The sequence below is a fragment of the Chroicocephalus ridibundus genome, chromosome 3, assembly GCF_963924245.1.
Source record: "Chroicocephalus ridibundus chromosome 3, bChrRid1.1, whole genome shotgun sequence".
Classification (NCBI taxonomy): Eukaryota; Metazoa; Chordata; class Aves; order Charadriiformes; family Laridae; genus Chroicocephalus; species Chroicocephalus ridibundus.
Window position 1 is genome coordinate 9,893,344 of NC_086286.1, and position 18,815 is coordinate 9,912,158.

An 18,815-nucleotide genomic window follows, 5' to 3' on the forward strand; every position below is an offset into this window, starting at 1 on the left:
CAGCATCAGTATTGCTTGTGTGACATAGCTTTCATGTTACTGACCTGTCTTTAAGTTAGCAAAATCTAGTTTTGATTGACCAAAGCAAAAAAGATTTTTAATGCATAACTGGCTTGATGAAGCATAACTTTTTGATGGTGTAGCTAGTCGAGTCTTCTGCTAGAGAATGTAAGAATCTCCCTGTGATAACTGGTAGAAAGTACAGATTAAAACAGCAAGGCTGGTCAAAGCAGTGCCAAAGGAGCTGACTTGTTCTAGAATAGCATATTTGCTTACACATGAATGTGCGGAGAATTCTCTCAAAGATGTCCTAGTGACTGTTAAGTAATGTTGATTCTTGACTATATCTTTTGTTTGTATTTTTCATTATTTTTTTTAAATCATAAGGCATTAGTGCTGGCAGCATAATTGTTAATATTTTGGGAACTGAAGTTTAATGACAAATTGTGAATGTTGTATTTTAAAACTCTTCTGAGCTTTCTTTTATTGCACTTGTATAATTTCAAGATATTAGCTTATTAATTGTCTGTTGTACACCTAGCCGCTCAGGTTCTGCTACTACTAAGTAACTGAATGGCATTTCTTGTATATTCAACAGAACAAACTGATGAAACTACTTCAAAGGTTACCCAGCAGTGTCGTCAGGAGGCTGCATCGTGAGCGCTACAAGAGAATAACTTGGTTAACTCCTGTGCCTGATAGTCATAAACTTACTGATCAGGATGTTACAGACTTTGTAGAATGCATTATTCAACCTGTTCTTCTGGCTATGTTCAGTAAAACTGGAAGCCTGGAGGCTGCCCAAGCCCTGCAGAATCTTGCACTGATGCGTCCTGAATTAGTAATTCCGCCTGTACTTGAGAAGTAAGTTCTGCACAAACAACTTCCGTTTTCCCTTCCCAACAAATAAATATGCAAAGCAGTCATATTACATGATAAGCAATCTATTTGCTGCAAATGAATGCTTACAGTGGGAGGAGCTCCTAATAGCCCTGTGCCAATCACCTGATTCAGGACAGGGAGTGAGGGAGGACTTTATTTTTTATTTTGCTTTGTTTGGTTTGTTTTTTTTAAATACCCGGCAAATGGAATAGTTCTGGGAGCTGTTCATAGCTTGTACGATACAGGGTAGTCCTCAGGTGGTCTTCATTTCTGTTAGTGTTTTGTGGCAGATAATGGGTTGAAAAAGCAACTTTGTACCCTTCATTCAGGAGCCACGTTAGGTCTTCTCACTAACTGTTAATTGGGCAAAATATAAATGATGATATTGCATGTTTGTGTAGTAATAAGTGTAAGTTTTGTATTTACATTTAGTGTCAGAGTATGTTACAGGTTGTTTAAAATTACTGTCATTGCTTCTGACTTCATAAGCGAATCACTAAAGTACATGCCCATGTGAAATACTTAGTTTGTACTATTACTGATACCCTGGTCCCTGAAATTCCAAAAGAAAAATGTAATTCCTTCCTGCCCCAATGAAAAGCTTTCTTCCTAGTCCCTCTCCATTTTTCCTGTCCTATGCAGTCTTTTGTACTTTATCAACTCCTATGGTAAAAACAGTGGAGAAACTAGTTTGTTTTGAAGAGCCCTTCCTGAGTTCCATACCTTCCTGACTCAACTGTTTGTAAAAACTTGATAAATCTGCTCTTATATGAAAACATTTCAAGCATAACAGTTCTAAGGAGGACAGCAATGGACGCCCATATTGGATATGGCTACTTTTTCTGTTTTGGGAGCAGACTGAACGTCTGCTCAGTAGTACAAACTATCACTGGTGTGTTTGGCTTGGCTGCAGTTCCCAATTCATTTTGTTGAGTAGATGTAGGTCCTTTGTGCTTTGAATGACTTAGGGCAAGGGTAGCACTATGACCCTGGTTTGAACTGTAGGTTGTTGATAACTGTAGGAAGTATTACACAGCTTGCTAGAAAGTACTTAGTGTAAAAAAGGTTTAAAAATCACAGTAACTTAACAGGTTTTTATAAAACCAATATGGACTTTAATGTAACACTAAGTAATATGTCCCTTATCTATGTAGAGGAAAAAAATTTTGGAACCATTGATTAGCTTGATTTTTTTTTTCTTGCAGAAATTTTGTATCCTTTCTGTAGAAAATAACATGTGCAATCCACTTTTATTTTCTTTGAAGACTTCGGAAACATTATTGTTCCTAATATGACTGCTCTTAAACTTTATAGAACATATCCTGCACTTGAGACATTGACAGAACCTCATCAGCTCACAGCTACTTTAAGCTGTGTGATTGGAGTGGCTCGTAGTCTGGTATCTGGAGGGAAGTGGTTTCCTGAAGGTCCAACACACATGCTACCTCTACTGATGAGGGCATTGCCTGGGGTGGATCCAAATGACTTCAGCAAATGTATGGTGAGTGTATAAATCTTACCTTTTTTTAGAAGATAGTTAGCCAACTAGTTTGCGCTGAAAGCTTTTTAAATATTTGTATGAAAGCAAGTAACTCATGTTTCCAGAAGTTCTTAGCCTGACTTTGTTTCTGCACAATTTCATTTATAAAAAGTTAATATTACAAACCTCTAACTTACGATAATGCTTTAGGCTTGTGGGGCAGCGCCAAGTGAACCTTTGACACTGGATTGTGATAAGCATTGTACTGACTTCTTGGGCAGCTCTAAAAAAACCAAGATAAAATAGATGCTCCAAAGCTCCTAGCAAATATTTCTAGTCTCTTAAGATCAATTGAAAGACCTTTATCACTAAGTTTTCATTAAATTAGCTCCTAAAAGCCCACATCTTCAGGAATTCATGTTAATTGACTATTCAAACAATGTCAATATTATAGGGGTTTTGTAACTTTAAAGTAGAGCACAAAATAAGTGTTGCTTTACTTAGAAAATTGAGGGGGTTTTACACAGTGCTGACCGGTAAGTTTTATGTATGAAATCACAAATGATTATTGAATTTTTGGGGTGGAAGAATTAGGCTCTGGAATTTTTTTTATTTTTTTTTTTATGATTTGCTTTGTCTCCCATTCCTTAATTGCGAAAGCTTTTTAATGTGTAAAATACAGTAACACTTAGTAAAGAGCTGTTTGCAACTCTCAACAGATTACATTCCAGTTTATTGCAACATTTTCTACTTTGGTGCCTTTAGTAGACTGTTCATCTGTATTGCAAGAAAGAGATGATCTTTCAGAGGTAAGAGTGCTGTGCAGTTATGAAAACAAAACTATAACCTACTTTTCAATATAATTTCTAGCAGTGTAATAATTTCTTCAAAACGTTAACAGGTTTGCTACTCTCTTTTTGCATACATAAAACTACAGTAAACAAAAATGCAACAAAACAAAGATGGTGTGGATCACGTTTCCTTCTGGTCATTGTGGTAGAGCTGACATCAGCATGCAAATTGGCGATGTATTCTTAGCATTGCTGCTTGGTCATAGGTTATTATAGAGGTGATTTGTAAGTTCGGACAGTTAAATACTTTTATGTCAAAATTTAGCTGCACGAGGCCCTGTGTAGTGTAATTTGACTCAAAACGTGTCCTGCTTTGAGTAGGAGGTTGGACTACACGGTCTCCAAAGGTCCCTCGCCATCTAAGGTTTTCTGAGTCTAAGAAAATAGCAGCAGCTTTGTTAGCATTACATTTTTGAAACTTCTTGTCACTGTAAAACAATAAAGAAAAAAAAAAGCAGATGACTGCAGTGTTACTGTGAGATGTATCTACATCATTTCTAGTTCAAAACTAGTCCATCTTAGAATGGGGTAAAAGGTGACTAATTGACTGGGAGACTCTGGAAGGAATTTGGTCTCCTGTTGAAAACTTTATATGTGTTTAAAAAGCAAACAAAAACACTTAAAACTGGAAAGCAACAACAACAAACAAGCAAAAAAACAAAACCCAAACAAACAAAAAAACCCAAAACAACCAACCAGAAAACCCCCAACAGTTTGTAGTTATTTTTGAAAAAATTAATTCACTCTTTAACTTTTCAGGGCTGTTTTTCCTCCTATGAAAAATAATTTCAAAACACTCGCACCTCTTTAAAGTGTTCCTGCAGTCATGCTTCTCTCTTCTGATTAAGATTCTATTGCTTTCTCTTCAGATGCTTGTTAATCTCTTGCAATGAAGAGATAGTGACATTGTTAGGCAGTGAGCTTCATCTCCCTCCTCTGTGTTTTATCCTTTGCTGCCCTTCTGTTATTAGATGTGGTCACCCCACCTGTTCGCTGCGCTGGAGTACTGTTCGTATTCATCCCTAGTTTTAGAGCTCCGTGTGCTCCATTTCTCCAGCGTTGTTCTAATACTTTGTCCTTTTCCACATAGCAAAATATACAGGAGACAATAGGAGATAGTTTTTCTGTTTCTCTGCCTATCACTAAGCTTTTGATTCTGCTTTTGATACAGCAGTTCAAGCGCAGATAGCGTAGCTATATCTGGCGTATTACAAATAAAGCAGCAGCAACAGTGTCTGCTATGATAGTTGCAACTGTCATGTAAAATGTTTCATCCGCTGATAGAAGTCTCCTCTTGTAGCTCTGAGAACAGCTAGTAGCTACAGATTGCAGAGATTCTGAATGCTCAGCTACTGGAAGAAGGTCAATTTAATTGCCCCAGAGCTGCAGGGCTCAGAAATAAACAGAGGAGTTTGTCCACTGAATGTTTAATATAAATATGTCAGCAGAGCCAAGTCTGCCACCACAGTTGGCACTCACTGACCTCCTGTTGGAAAGCAGGATCAGTAGTAAGGCCAAAGGTTGTATCCTTGGAGGCAGACCCAATTTCACCCTGAGAGGTTATTTGGCTAAACATCAAGGCCAGGAAATTTGCTAGCACAGTGTAAAGAAAATGTAGTAATTGTTTCATGTAGTGTACTTCAGACTATACAAACTTTGAGAAAAGCACTGTAGTATATATAATTTAAAAACTGAAAGTGTTTTTGAAGTAGTCGATACAGGAAATAAAGTTTATATGATGTTTCCTTAAGAAAAGACAACCTTTTGTGCTTCTTTTGCATCGGAAAACTGTAGGTGGAAAGAGAATTGTGCTCTGCAACCGCTGAATTTGAGGATTTTGTACTACAGTTTATGGATAGGTAAGTAAGCTAAGGATAGGTGAAAGCTTGGCATGAAGAACTTAATAAAACTTTTTAAGTTCCACTTACTAAAATTGTACTTACTGTATTTGTGTAGATGTTTTGGACTCATAGAGAGCAGCACGCTAGAACAAACAAGAGAGGAGACCGAAACGGAGAAAATGACTCATCTAGAGAGTCTAGTGGAATTAGGTCTCTCTTCTACTTTCAGTACAATCCTTACTCAGTGTTCAAAGGATATATTTAAGGTATGTGGAACATGGGCTTTCCATCTAACTTTAAGAGGCTTATTTTTCTACTGTGAATGACTGGTGCATTCATATCCTTCCTTCCTTCGTTGTCCTGTTGTGAACTTCCACATTTAACCAAGGAGGGGGCTGAGCGGGGAAGTTCAGGACTTCGTGTGAATGTGTTTTATGATTTTATGTACATCAGTGCAGAGCTCTTAGGTCCTTGATGCTCTCTTGCCAGCTGATGGTAGATGCTGTGAGAAATCATTATAACAGCTTATTTTATCACTTATCTCAGGCGTGATTTTTCGTGTCTTTTGATGGTAATGGTAACCTATCCAATCCCCTGCTCTCTCCCTGCCACTTCTTAAGCTGGGCAAAAGAAGCTGTTCAGGGAGCCATGTGGCTAATGGGATCAGAAAAAGTATCTGGATTAAAATAACTCTGACGGAGGGGGGTGGAGAATCCATGTTGTTACATGGACAGATTCTTTCCTTGCAGGTTGAGTTAACACATTTTAAGCTGTTTACATTACATTATGTATATATTTGGAGGTGCTAGGTTTTGTACATTTTGAACCATTGCATTTTGGTTAATGTAAGTCTTAAGTTAATTCTTTGTGGTCATTAAATACTTAATTCGTATTTTTCCTGGTTGTTTATTATTAAAGTATCCTATGTGATCTACACTGTATATAGTTCAGCTTGCCTTGCAAGGTGCTGGATGGTAATAAGCTGCTTTAAAACGTACTGGCCACTTAAAGAGTTGATAGTCAGTTCCCTATTTATTTGTTAACTAAGGGGTGTCTTGGCTTTATTTCACTTTCACATGTGAAATAGCATAGTTTTCCTTTCAGTGGACTGTGTCTTATTCAGAGAAAACTCTTCTGTGTAGCTTCTCAGAAGGACCCCAAGCTTACATTAGTTAGCAGCATTTATCTGACCTCCTTTCTTCCCAAAGTGAATATTTGAGAAGTGTCTCCAATCTCCAGCTGAAGGCAGTGTCCCATTATGCCACCAGTTAAAGCACTCGTTCATAAACTCTTAGAGGGAGGAGGGAAATATAGACCTTCCTGTAATTGAATTATTTTAGTGGTAATGGGCACTGTCATCTGTTTTCCTGGTATAGCGTATTACTGTAACTGAGTCTTGCAAGAAATATGAAAAAAAAGGGCAAAAATCTGCAAACTGAAACTATTTTGACAAACCTTCTGTCATTGCTACTTCTGCAGCAGCCTTTATTCTTCTGCTCAAGGCAGTAGTTGTACAATTAGACAGAGGTGTTGTATAGAGTGCAAGTCACGTGTACTGATAACATTTAGGATTCTTTTCCTGAGCAGTTACTATTCACATAAGTTTTTAATCTTTCTATTCTATAGTATTGTCAGCTTTAATTGTGATGGTAGTTAGTTTTACTCAGCTGTAGGCATTCTACAGAGCTGTTGTTTCTGTCTCTGTTCTGATTTTTTTTTAATGTGAATCATGGTTTCAGTATTCTGTTTTAAAAGAATACAATATTATATACAGATACTGCCTTCTGTGTAGCATCAAACACTTCATGATACGTAGTTTCCCTTTTCAAAAAAAGTAACCTCCATCTTCTTGTACTCATTTTTAGGTTGCCTTGGAGAAGGTTTTTAACTTTGCTGTTTCAAATATATTTGAGACTAGAGTTGCTGGGCGAATGGTTGCCGATATGTGCCGAGCTGCGGTAAAAGTAAGAAAATGCTCTAACTGCACTTGATCTTTAGTTAGTTAAAAAAACAATACTACTACTTTTCCTGTGTTAGATCTTTAATTTTTTAATTTAAATGCTGTTGGTTCTTAATATTACATCTTCTAAAATTGGATGGTTGCATGTAGCAATATTTCAAGAGGTTAATTCACAAACTGTTTTGCTTGCATTTACGTTAAATGTAGGTTTTAATGAATGTTTAAAAATCATGAAGTCAGGCTGCTCTAGATTGAAGTGGAGTGGAGATACAATCTATTCTTCTCTCTTTTTCCAATAATGTTGTTAGAAGGTTTTTATCAATGTGTGTGCTGAGTTCCATAAAGCATCTTTTTTTTTAAAATGGGCTATTTATGATGCTGTTTCCAGTGCCGCCCTGAGGAATCCTTGAAGCTGTTTGTACCACATTGCTGCAATGTCATAACTCACCTCACAATCAGTAAGTTTATAAAATTCCTGGTGTTATTTGCTTTGGTTTGCGTTGACTTTTGTTAAACATTAAAATAATATTTAAAACTTCTGTATGTTTTCCACAACATCATTTCAATGATGGAAAATTAATTCTGTCCATTTTTTGATCTAAAAAACCAAACAAGCAACTATTTATGTGTAATTTCAAGACAGAAGTTGAAAAAGCTATTGGAGCATGCTTCTTTAAAAAGTTGGCAGTTTAAAATGTCTCCAGACATTCCTCAATTTCTCAAAAAGTATTCAAGACTTAAATTGGCTGAAGTAACTTCCAGTTGGACATGGGTGCAGTATGAATTAGAAGCTTGCAATGGAAGTGTTGGAAGTACACTTTTGGGATGCAAGCATCCAGTTTATGATTTGGCTTGTTGGGAAAACTTGACTGCAGCATCGTTACAGCAGTGCTTATCACACTTCTTCCTCTAGATGACGATGTATTACATGACGAAGAGCTAGATAAGGAGCTACTTTGGAATCTTCAGCTTTTGTCAGAGGTATTGCAAAGAATATTCTTCGTATGCATGAATGTCACTGAATCCTGTTTAGTGCCCCTGAAAGAAGAAGAAAATAAACTTCTGCTATTTAAACATTGTAAATGTTCTATGAATGACACTGCATAAGTCCTTTTTCTTATCTAACTTTAAATGGGACATAAGCGGCTGCTGCTTGAAGAAAATGAATGTACAGTGTGTATGTGGAATAAAATTAAAGCATTTAATACAATTATTATGGGATAAAGAGGAGAGATCAACGCAGCGAAAACTATAAGATGCTTTTGATAAGGATAAATCTTTTTAAATGAATTTCAAAATCTATACGAGTATTGCTAGAAAATTTTTGAACAGGGTTGAGAAGCAATGTATATCACAGTTCTTATGTGTTACACTTTTCCAGTGTCAGTAGAAGTGGTGGTTTACGTGCAAGTTCAGTCTTTAATTTTAATTCAGTGTGACACACAGAATGAAACTTGGTACAGCATGGGTTGAACAGTGCAATCTTCTCTTTTGTCCTCTAGAACAAAATCAGTTATGTTTACCTTTGAAATGTTTGTCTTTCGTATTAGATCACTCGAGTGGATGGAAAGAAGTTGCTACCGTACAGGGAGCAGCTTGGGAAGATACTGCAGCGAACCCTACATTTAACCTGTAAGCAGGGTTACATTCTGTCTTGTAACCTACTGCACCATCTTCTTCGTTCTGCTACACTTATCTACCCCACAGAATACTGCAGTGTACCAGGTGGCTTTGACAAGCCTCTTTCTGAATACTTTCCTATCAAGGCAAGGATTTTCATTTATTTAGGATTAGAGGATTTGACTTTCTTTTTTTAAAAAACGATCATACAATATATATATTATTTGGTTTTATTTGGAGATTTCTGAATATAGGTCGCAGCAATGGAAAGTGTAATTGAAAGATGCTTTGAAATGTATAGCAAATTAAGAGTTACTTAAAATTGTATTGATAGTAAAAAACGGATACTGACTTGTTTTGAGAAGTTTTATAGCTTGATGTATGGTGTGTGTTTTACAATGATTGCATGACTACAATAAGATAATACAAAGCAAGAGTTGCCTGCCATGTTTCTTCATCTTCTAATACGTGATGCATTTAATTGAGACCCAGCTATCATGAAGTACAGTGGTATAAACAATTAAGTTTGGAATTTAGCAGGAGAACTTTGCTGTTCGCTTTAATTTAAATAGCCAGTAACAGGAAGCATTGTTGCACTGAGAGAAACTTAGTCTTTCATCTGCTTTTGTGGATGAGAGCTGCAGCCTTTCCTTGTCCCTCTTCCTATAAATGTGTTTTATCAGGTATCATAGAATGTGTTGGGTTGGAAGGGACCTTTAAAGGTCATCTAATCCAACCCCCCTGCAGACATCTTTAACTAGATCAGATATAACAAGTAATGGTCAATGCAAAACAACTGTAAGAAAGGAAATATTTTACAGCTAGGCAGAATAACAAACGACCAATGATTCTACACTGAGCTTGAGATAAAATGAAAGTAGAAGTGGCAATATTAAAAATTACTGAAACTGCCAAAAGTAATGCGCTAGACTTTGAGGTCAACTCACAAGTTTTACAGGTGTTTTTCAGTTGGTCTCGTTGAATATAAAGCTGCATTTTGCTGAAAAGTGTTCTTTTACACAGTTTTACAACTGCAGACAATCTAATGCTTGTTACTGAAAGCCAGTGCAGTTTTATAAACTGATGGGAAGATCAACTTGGACCAGATACTAATTTAACAGAGAAAAAAATCTTAATTAAATGCCCCAACACAGATTACTTTTTTAAAAATTTCTCTTCTGAATTGAAAAAATTCACAATTACTTTGCTGTTCCATGCATGAGTGGCTACTTTAGAGAGTGTATATTATATCAACTCTTAATTGCCATTAACAGCGTGAGTTCGTCACTGTATTACACGCTTCCTGCCCTGCACCAGTGTAAAATTGCAGTTCTGTCACTTTCTCAAGTATATTCATGGAGGACTAGCCTGCTCTTCCAAGGAAGAGAAGTAATAGCAGGCTACATTGAGTAGGCTTACTACTGTAGCTCTTCGTACTTTTTGTCCAGTCAGATCAGTCAGGTGTTTAAAGAACAGATGGTGACGTTTTGTAATCTTAAATTACCGTGTAGAATTGGACAAAGACAGCAAATGGAAAGTGAAGACTTTAAAGCCTATCTATTAATTAGTACAGTCCTGTGGACTTCATGATTGGATATGGATTAATAATAAATACTTACTTTTCTCTTCCAAATAATCAAGTAGTGTTAAATCTATAGCAAGTCTGAGCTCATTGTAAGCCAAAATATAAAAAGTTGTCTTTGTTATGAGATGACCTAGCATTGTATGGAAAGTCCAACTTAAAATTTCCTGATCGTGGTTCAAAACTGGAAAGAAGTATTATTAAATGGGCTAGTTTCTTTATGTTCTCTATAGAGGTATCAAAAGTTTGAGTTGTACTTCAGAATGTTTCTGAGTATGTATCCAGCCAAAGGAATTACCAAGTTCTGTTCCAATTAGACCAGTACAGTCCTCTTCCTTTTAGTCCTTTTCAGGTATGTGGGTATGTGTTTATTTTCCAGGTGCGTGTAGACATTATAGTAGGTTTGGGATTTCTATTTGGTTTTATTGTGTTCTCAGGGTTGTTTTTTTTTCCTGCATTTGTCAGGATAACAGCTTTACAGCAGTAGCTAGTTCATGTGTTTGGGTTTTTTTAGTAATCGTAAATGCTAATTTTTAAAAAGACAGTTTGCTTCATAGTTTGATTAATAAGAAATGTCTATATTTACTATAGGACTGGGGTAAACCAGGTGACCTGTGGAACTTGGACATCCAGTGGCATGTTCCTTCATCTGAGGAAATAAACTTCGCTTTTTATTTGCTGGATACTTTTCTTCAGCCTGAGCTCACCAGACTAGAGCACTATGCAATTGGAAAACTAGAAATGTCCAGGTTCGTGGTGATACGTAATACGGAGAAGGTGTATTTGTCCAGTTATGTCTGTTTTAAGTAGCTATTGCCAATAAGGAGTAAAATATTATAATGTTACACTGTCTCTTACGTTATTCCAAGGCTTCCAAGATTTTTAACTCTTAAGAGTACCTGTAGCTTGAAAGTGCATTTCATAAAACAGATAACACATTAGTTTGAACAGAAACACTCTTTAAAAAAAAAAAGTCTTAAGACGCTTTATGCTGGTATAAAGACTTTTCTGTCCCAGAATTTTTTTTAAATACATACCACAAGTTGTGTTTCCATTTAACTGTAGTCAGCAATAAAAAAACTCTAGACTTTTATCTTGTTATTTTGACACAACCGTTTGTGTTCCTAAGCTATGAAGTGGAACACAGAACGGATTTCGCTTGGAAATCTGTCTGTCTCCCTTTCCTTCCTGTAAGTAAATGGATTCAGTACATAGTGTGTCCCTGCAAAAAGTAACAGTGTTGAAACTGAGGAGGTAATGCAGAGTCAGTGGCATAACAAACAGGAACGGAGACAAGAATACCATTGCGCAATCCTGTTAAACTCTGTTTGTGTGAAACTGTGGCTTCATAAGGATAGTTTCCTAAGCACAAGATAATTATGAGTTTAGTATGTGCTAAAGCATTTACAAGTATCAAATAGCTAAAGCTGTTTACGAGCATTAAATCTCGAACATTCTTTATTTCTTCTGTTAAACCTTCATGTCCTTGAAGCTATATATACTTCAATTGATGTTCATAGCATGTGATGTTATACCTCATGCGTTAAAGTACTGCCCTAGGTGGATCGGGGCATGGTGTGTCAGACTCCTAAATGTTTTTCTGTCTCATGAAGTTACCACACTTTTTTAATCTGAAAAGGACAACACATGCTTGACAAACCAATGCCACCAAACTGCAACCAGAAAGTATGTTTAGACTAGGATATACTTCCTACTTAATTCTTTGTAAGTTACTTCTTAAGTTTATTTATATGTTTCTTTTGGTATTTTCTGTTTGACACTCGGTATGTAAAGCAGTTAATTTATAGCTGAAATGGACTTTGATTTGGTCAAGGCTTCACTGTGCTATTTAATACAAATAAACAGTGGTCATTTGGGAGAATATAGCCAAGTGCAGGAATTGCAAATTAAATTGTTATGCAAGCTGGCAAAGCTGCCAGAGTAGAGAATATGATTAGTTGCTGAAGGAGTAACAGGTGTGAATAAATGGGATACTAGGTGAGCCCACTCTTGCTTTGAATTACAATATTTCTGGAGCTTGAATTCTTGACAAATTTCTTCTTTTTTTTTTTTTTCCCCTCAGTATTCTACCAAGTAATAATTGGAAATCAAGCATTTTTTATGTATTTAGGAGCTTCAGAGTAAGATTTTTCTATTACAAAAGATAAAATAAAAAATTCTAACAGCCTTTGAACCCATGTGTTTAGAGAGTTGATAAGTAATGCACAAATATTAAGAGCTCTTCAGTTAGGGCTGAAAGGAGTTATTTTACAAATCAGAGCTGCTTATCACAAAGATGAAAACAAAGGGCAAAATTTGTAACTGTATGCTAAATGCTACTACTTTATATGACACAGCTTTAGAAAGAATTCCTTAATTCTTTAAAATAACACAGAAAAAAGTTGTTCACATTCTTGCATTGTAATTTGTCTTCAGAGTGTAAAATACTCGCTCATAAAGAAAATATTCACTCGTCTTGCTCATGATGGGAAGGACTTTTCTTGGCCTTGGGATGGAGAGTGATTTCATGGGTTTTATCTGAGATTCAGATAAAATTCTTCTAGTTTTTGGGGTAAAACTATCTGTTTTGAGATCAGTTTATCTCGTTATACTGATATTTCCTTCTGTTTCCGAATGTGAAATCTCAAAAAATCTCCAAAACAAATTTTTCAGAAAGCAAAGTCGAATGCTGGAGTTCTGTAATAGAATTAGGTTGGATCAAAAATCAAAAAGTGATTGATTTCTGTAATGCTCCCTCTTGTGTTTAGAAGTGATATAGCTAAAGAAAAGGGCTTTTATAAAACTTCACCAAAATATATGGTTTATCACTTGTATTTTTCAAGCATTTAACAGATAAGTAATCTGGTTTTCTTCTTTGTTTAAGAGATGATGTGCAGCAGTGCCTTGCTATCGTGCACAACTGCTTGATTGGTTCTGGGAACATTCTGCCTCCTCTAAAAGGAGAAAGGGTGGCTCATCTGTAAGTAAAATTTATTATATCACAAACATTCTTAGCAATTATATTCATACTGCTTTTTAGTGCTTATTGCTATTATCACACATCTGCTTCTAGTGACTATTTTTAAGGAACTCTCACAGTAGTATAAGGATACAGAAACTTGAAATAGTGACTTACAGAAACATTTGAGTACTTAAAACGTGAAAGAATAAGTGATATTTTTCGTGCAAGACTGAAAATGTCTAAAAAAGGTAGGTGATGGCACTGCATTGCTGATGCGACTTTATGTAAAGGAAATGGAAGCTAGACATTTATTTATGTGTTTCCCCTCCTCTAAAAGAAGCGTTCAAACCATAGTGCATTCCGTCTTTCTAATGTTCCCGTCATGCCAAATAAATAAAGTCATAAACATTCTGAACTTAACTTCTTGCTGGCTGTTTTCTCCTAATAAAACAGGAAGTAAATCCTGTTTGAATGCTCAGACCCCTGTGAATAATGTCACAGCAGAACCTGGCTACTGCTGCTGGCATACAGTAAAACTCTAGCAAAAACACTTGAGTAAACTTTCATTTGGAAGTAATAGGAACTTTCACATTACGGTAGTTCAGGCTTTAAAACAGACTATTTTTGAATAGATGGAGTTGCTACTTTTAGCTTTGACTTCTTTAAGAAAGTATGTTGAAATATTAACATCAGAGGCAATTATGAGTTTGATCTCAGTATTCTTGTTATATATCATGTTTAAAATACAGAGGGTTTCAATTAAGCTTATGGCCGGAGTCTGTATTTGGTGACTATAAAGTTGTTGCTGTGATATTTTTCCCCAAGTGCCAGCTACTAAAAGTGCCAAGGAACACTGATAATCTCAGACACATTACTTCAGGTGCTTAGCTTCTGAGAGCTTCTTGTACAGTGGGGGAGGCTCCTCTTCAGTGTATGTTAAGATATTTGTTAAGCTGGAGAGCTTTGAAGAGGCCATCTTTTACCATTGGGTAAAAGGAAGTAATCTTTTAGTTAGAGGCAGTGCAGGGCATTCAGGCTGACTATGACTGTCTTCTAAAATAAGGACTCCAACAGTTTGCAGGAGGCATTGACTGTTCCTATACCAGCAATGTGCTGCTGGTCCATATTGGAAAATGTGGGACCATGTTAGCATTGCTTCTTGATTCTGTCTGAATCCTGCCCTGGCATCCATTAGGCAGCAATCACTAGACACTGGCAGTTCATGTGGTTCATGGGTTCAGGGACAGAGTTTCTGGTGTTGGTCCTTCAAAGGAGATGCCTTGAACTTCAAAATACAGGGCTACAAATCTGTTGTAGCTATGGTAATCTATTAAAGGAAGAAACACCCGTGTAAGAGTAAGTAGTTTTGTACCCTTGTTTAGGCTATCTGACTGTCAATAATGGAAGCTTCATTTGGCAGAAGAAGGAACCTCACCAGCTATGGAGAAGTGAATTGCAGCTGTCATTAGACTGTGTACATGTAGGCAGTCACAGAATCACAGAATAATAGGGATTGGAAGGGACCTCTGGAGACCATCTAGTTCAGCCCCCCTGCCAGAGCAGGGTCACCTACAGCAGGTTGCACAGGAACGCGTCCAGGCGGGTTTTGGATGTCTCCAGAGCAGGAGACTCCACCACCTCTCTGGGCAGCCTGTTCCAATGCTCTGCTGCCCTCAAAGGAAAGAAGTTCCTCCTCATGTTTAGGTGGAACTTCCTATGCTCAAGTTTGTGCCCATTACCTCTTGTCCTGTTGCTGGGCACCACTGAAAAGAGCCTGGCCCCATCCTCCTGACGCCCACCCTTGAAGTATTTACAAGTGTTGATAAGGTCCCTCTTCAGCCGTCTTTTTTCCAGACTGAAGAGACCCAAATCCCTCAGTCTTTCTTCGTAAGAGAGGTGTTCCAGTCCCCTCCTCATCTTGGTAGCCCTTTGCTGCACCCACTCCAGCAGTTCCCTGTCCTTCTTGAACCGGGGAGCCCAGAACTGGACATAGTACTCCAGGTGCGGCCTCACCAGGGCAGAGTAGAGGGGGAGGATGACCTCCCTTGACATGCTGGCCACACTCTTCTTGATGCTCTGGTTTTGTTTTGGTGTGGGGTGTTTAGAGTTATCTTTTTATGTTATTGGGCAAGGTCTGTAAATTCCCAATGTACAAATTAAGATGTTAGATTATAATCAACTTCTGAGTCACTTGTATATTTCATGGCAGATTTGCTTCATTCTGTTAGTGCTGCCTTATTAAATTCCGACACTTTACATGAAACCATGCTGAAATCAATTTGTTACTGAAGAAATCAAAATCAGACTTTTCTCATCATATTGGAACTCAATAGTTCATTCTACTAAATGTCTGCAGAGCTTCAGAATCCATCATTACCTGGTTTTGGACAGACTGTGCATATTGATGAAATATCTTCTGCCCACCATGAAGAACGTCTTGCATCCAAACTTTACGTTTACATTAAGGCTTTTTAAAAACAGTTAAAGCAATTTATCTTTTCAGTGACTTTACACAGGACTCCGGAATTTGCCCGCCAAAGTTGAATGAATTTTAAGTAAACTTTAGTTCTTACTCTTTGTATGATTTGAATTATCAGAAATGGAACATGGATTTTTAATGAAGGAGACAGTCTGAGGGAAGCAGAGTGAATTTGTGCGCAGTGGGTTTTAGTTTGGCCTAGTAAGGTGGACTAAATACTTAAAGAGATCCTGTTGCACTTCGTATCAATTAAATGTTAGATCCGTGTCAGTTTATTCAACTTACTTAGCAAGAACAGTTACAAAGGTCAATATCAATTTAGCATCCTGAGAGATTAGGCGGAGTTGATCCATCCAGGACAGATGATGTTCATTCTAACATTGCTTCTTATGAGATTAATATTCTGTTTTAATGGGTTACTGTACGTAAGCAAGGGTCACAGAAGGGAATGGTACCACGAAGGAAGATGTCCTCTCTGCTGCCTTATTCCCTCTTCTTTTTTCCCCAAGAAGTAACTGGAATATTTGTGATGAGGGAGCTATCTTTTGATTTCTAAAGCACTATTAAACAGGTTCCTGTCAATACTGTTTTCTATCCCATATATCCATAAAATTATATCCGGTTTTGAATGTAGGAGGTGTCTTTTGATGAACTTGTTATTAAAACAGGGGAAAAAAGTTTGATCATAATGGTTATTGTGTGAGGAGTTCCTGGGATTTATTTTTTTTTTTGATAAGACACCAGTTCCCATTCCCAAGCCTGTTCCCATTAGATATATTGGGAATGCACATAAAGCACTCAGATTTGAAATGTATTTGACAGTGAGTAAGTCAGTTACCCAGAATGCCCTTATTTTAAGTACTGTGTATTCACAGTTAGTGAATCTAACCACCTCTAGTGGTGATGACATTCAGTGTCCTAACATGGCAATATATTTCTGAATGCAGGTGTTGGTAAATGGCTTGATGCGTTTAAGTTTAAATTTTTTTACATGTAGTTCTAAAACAAACTGGCACAGGAGTTTTCTTGTCAGATACCTCCTACGCCACTTAACTCCAATGAACCATAGCTGATCACACACCACGTAGTACGGTGTTGTTATATGTGCTGACTGTAAAGTAGAGCTGAGTAGGCGTAACTGCTAGATTTTCCTTCATCTTGATGGTTAAGGATACCTGAAGATTCTTGCTAAGAAAGCCAGACAACGAGTATTTGTTCCTTCATAATCCTCTAGCCTGCTTACTGAATGAAAGGAAAGCCATGTAGATGGGGGAGAGCCTGGAGCTATGTAATTTGAACCTCAGCAAAAGAAATATGTGGGTAGAATGAACTTCAAAACTGTGTGTGTGTTGGGATGGTGAGCTAGATATGATGGTTCAGTTAGTACTGTGAACTCTTACCTGCCTGTAGGCTGCTCCTGCCACCAAGATACTTTTCCCCAAACACAGGAGGTGTATTTTTCTGTTTGATAATTGAAAGCTACCCAAATATTTGCCAACATTGTTTTGGGGGTCTGTTTGCAACCTTGCTTGGGGTGACAGGCAGGGGAAGGCAGTGGCAGGAGCAAGGGAGAAAGGCTGCTCTCTTCGTTAGGAGCAGGATGTAACTGCATGAAACCACTGTACCTGCTTTGATCATGAATTTAAGTGACTCAGTCATAACAGTGACGAAGCAAGATGACTTGACTGAGGGAGGAAGTAGGATTTTTTTTGCCTAAGTAATAGGGGAAAAATAATTATGAAAATTATATATCGACTGTATGCCACAGATATCACAAGCTGGCCAAATGCTTATTTCATTTTTGGTTGTCATAGTTGACCTATGTTGTTGCATAAAACTCCCATGCTTCAGATGCAAGGTTTGGGTTTTTTTGGATGGATGGATGCATTTTAAATCACGGTATTACACAAACATGGTAGTCTTCTAGAGGGATGAGACTATAACAAAAGTTGTAAGTACTGTTTTGAGAGGGAAAACGAGTGAATCTGGATTGAAGTTCTAAACCTTTCTGCTTTAAAATAAATTGTAGAGATCGATGCATGAGACTGCTTTTCGCTACCATAGTAGCTGTTTGCTGCTTGGTGTTTTGTTGTTGCTATAATCCTGTTGAAGTTACTTCTACAGTAGGAAAATAGAGCTGTTGCAAATATAAGGCCTCTCCAGTCATGTGGAGACTACTATGTTTTACGGTACTAGTACTTTTAACCCAGGATTCTGTTTTGTTTTATTATAGACAGTGTATTACAGTTCATCAGCATCATTGCATGGAAATAATGCTTAAAAGTCTATCGCACTGTTCACTTAGAGAAACTTTTAATCTTTAAAAGTTTTGTGAGAAGTTGCTTAGTCCATTTCTATGGACTTTTAAAGGTGGCTTTTTTTTTTTTGTTCCTCAGTGTCAAATACCTGAGAGTACCCAATGATTTTAAAATGTCTTTCTTCATCTCTCCTTGTCAAAAATAGTCTGGCTTATGTCTCAGCAGTTTGTGTCATTTTATTTATTAGCTATTGAAAATAGATTTGCTTCTTGAATAGTTAATATACAAAGTTTTTGTGTTGGTTTCTTCTTTATTTAATTTTTATTTATTGTTTGATAAAACTGAAACTGAATAAAATTCCCCAGCGTTCGTCTGGTATGCTTTCCTTGTTAGGGTCAAATTGTGCCCTTATTTTCACGGCTTAATAAATACTGGTTAGAGTAAAGGTTTCAGAACTTCTGTTTATCTACAAGTGTGTACATTGGCACAAACCTTCTTGAATCTCCTGTCAATCTAGGTTAATGTTTTCATGTTGATTCATTAGTTTCTCTTATTCCTTTTTTTTTTATCTTTTGATGACTGGTAGTCTCTGAATGGAAAGGTGATATATTTGGTACAGAAAACACATTGTTAAATTGACCAACACTTGATTTGGGTATGCTCAGTATACCCAAAAGTATACACTCTGCGTGTGTGTGTACGTACACAAACTCAGTATACACGTCAGCATAGCTGCTGTGAAGTGCTTAAAGAGTGATTTCCTCGTTTAGTGAGCTTGAGCACAAAAGGTTTAGGTTTCACAGTGCTACAACTTTTTTGGAGACCAAGCAGTTCTTATGTGTACTTTGCAATTTTTATTTTCTTCCCAGTTTTGGGAACAAAATTCCCATGTGTGTTTTA

At 37.0% G+C, this 18,815-nt stretch overlaps 1 protein-coding gene across 2 annotated transcripts in view; it reads left to right on the forward strand.

The window, feature by feature from the left end:
- The window catches only part of PSME4 (proteasome activator subunit 4), a 71,879-nt gene that overhangs the window by 21,668 nt on the left and 31,396 nt on the right, over positions 1 to 18,815 (forward strand). For both annotated transcript variants that reach the window (XM_063327904.1, XM_063327905.1), the window contains 11 exons: positions 599 to 864; positions 2,197 to 2,383; positions 3,082 to 3,171; positions 5,008 to 5,072; positions 5,170 to 5,320; positions 6,920 to 7,018; positions 7,403 to 7,472; positions 7,928 to 7,995; positions 8,565 to 8,780; positions 10,808 to 10,965; positions 13,101 to 13,196. In XM_063327904.1, coding sequence (XP_063183974.1) covers positions 599 to 864; positions 2,197 to 2,383; positions 3,082 to 3,171; positions 5,008 to 5,072; positions 5,170 to 5,320; positions 6,920 to 7,018; positions 7,403 to 7,472; positions 7,928 to 7,995; positions 8,565 to 8,780; positions 10,808 to 10,965; positions 13,101 to 13,196 — 1,466 coding nt within the window. The remainder of the gene's footprint in view (positions 1 to 598; positions 865 to 2,196; positions 2,384 to 3,081; positions 3,172 to 5,007; positions 5,073 to 5,169; positions 5,321 to 6,919; positions 7,019 to 7,402; positions 7,473 to 7,927; positions 7,996 to 8,564; positions 8,781 to 10,807; positions 10,966 to 13,100; positions 13,197 to 18,815) is intronic.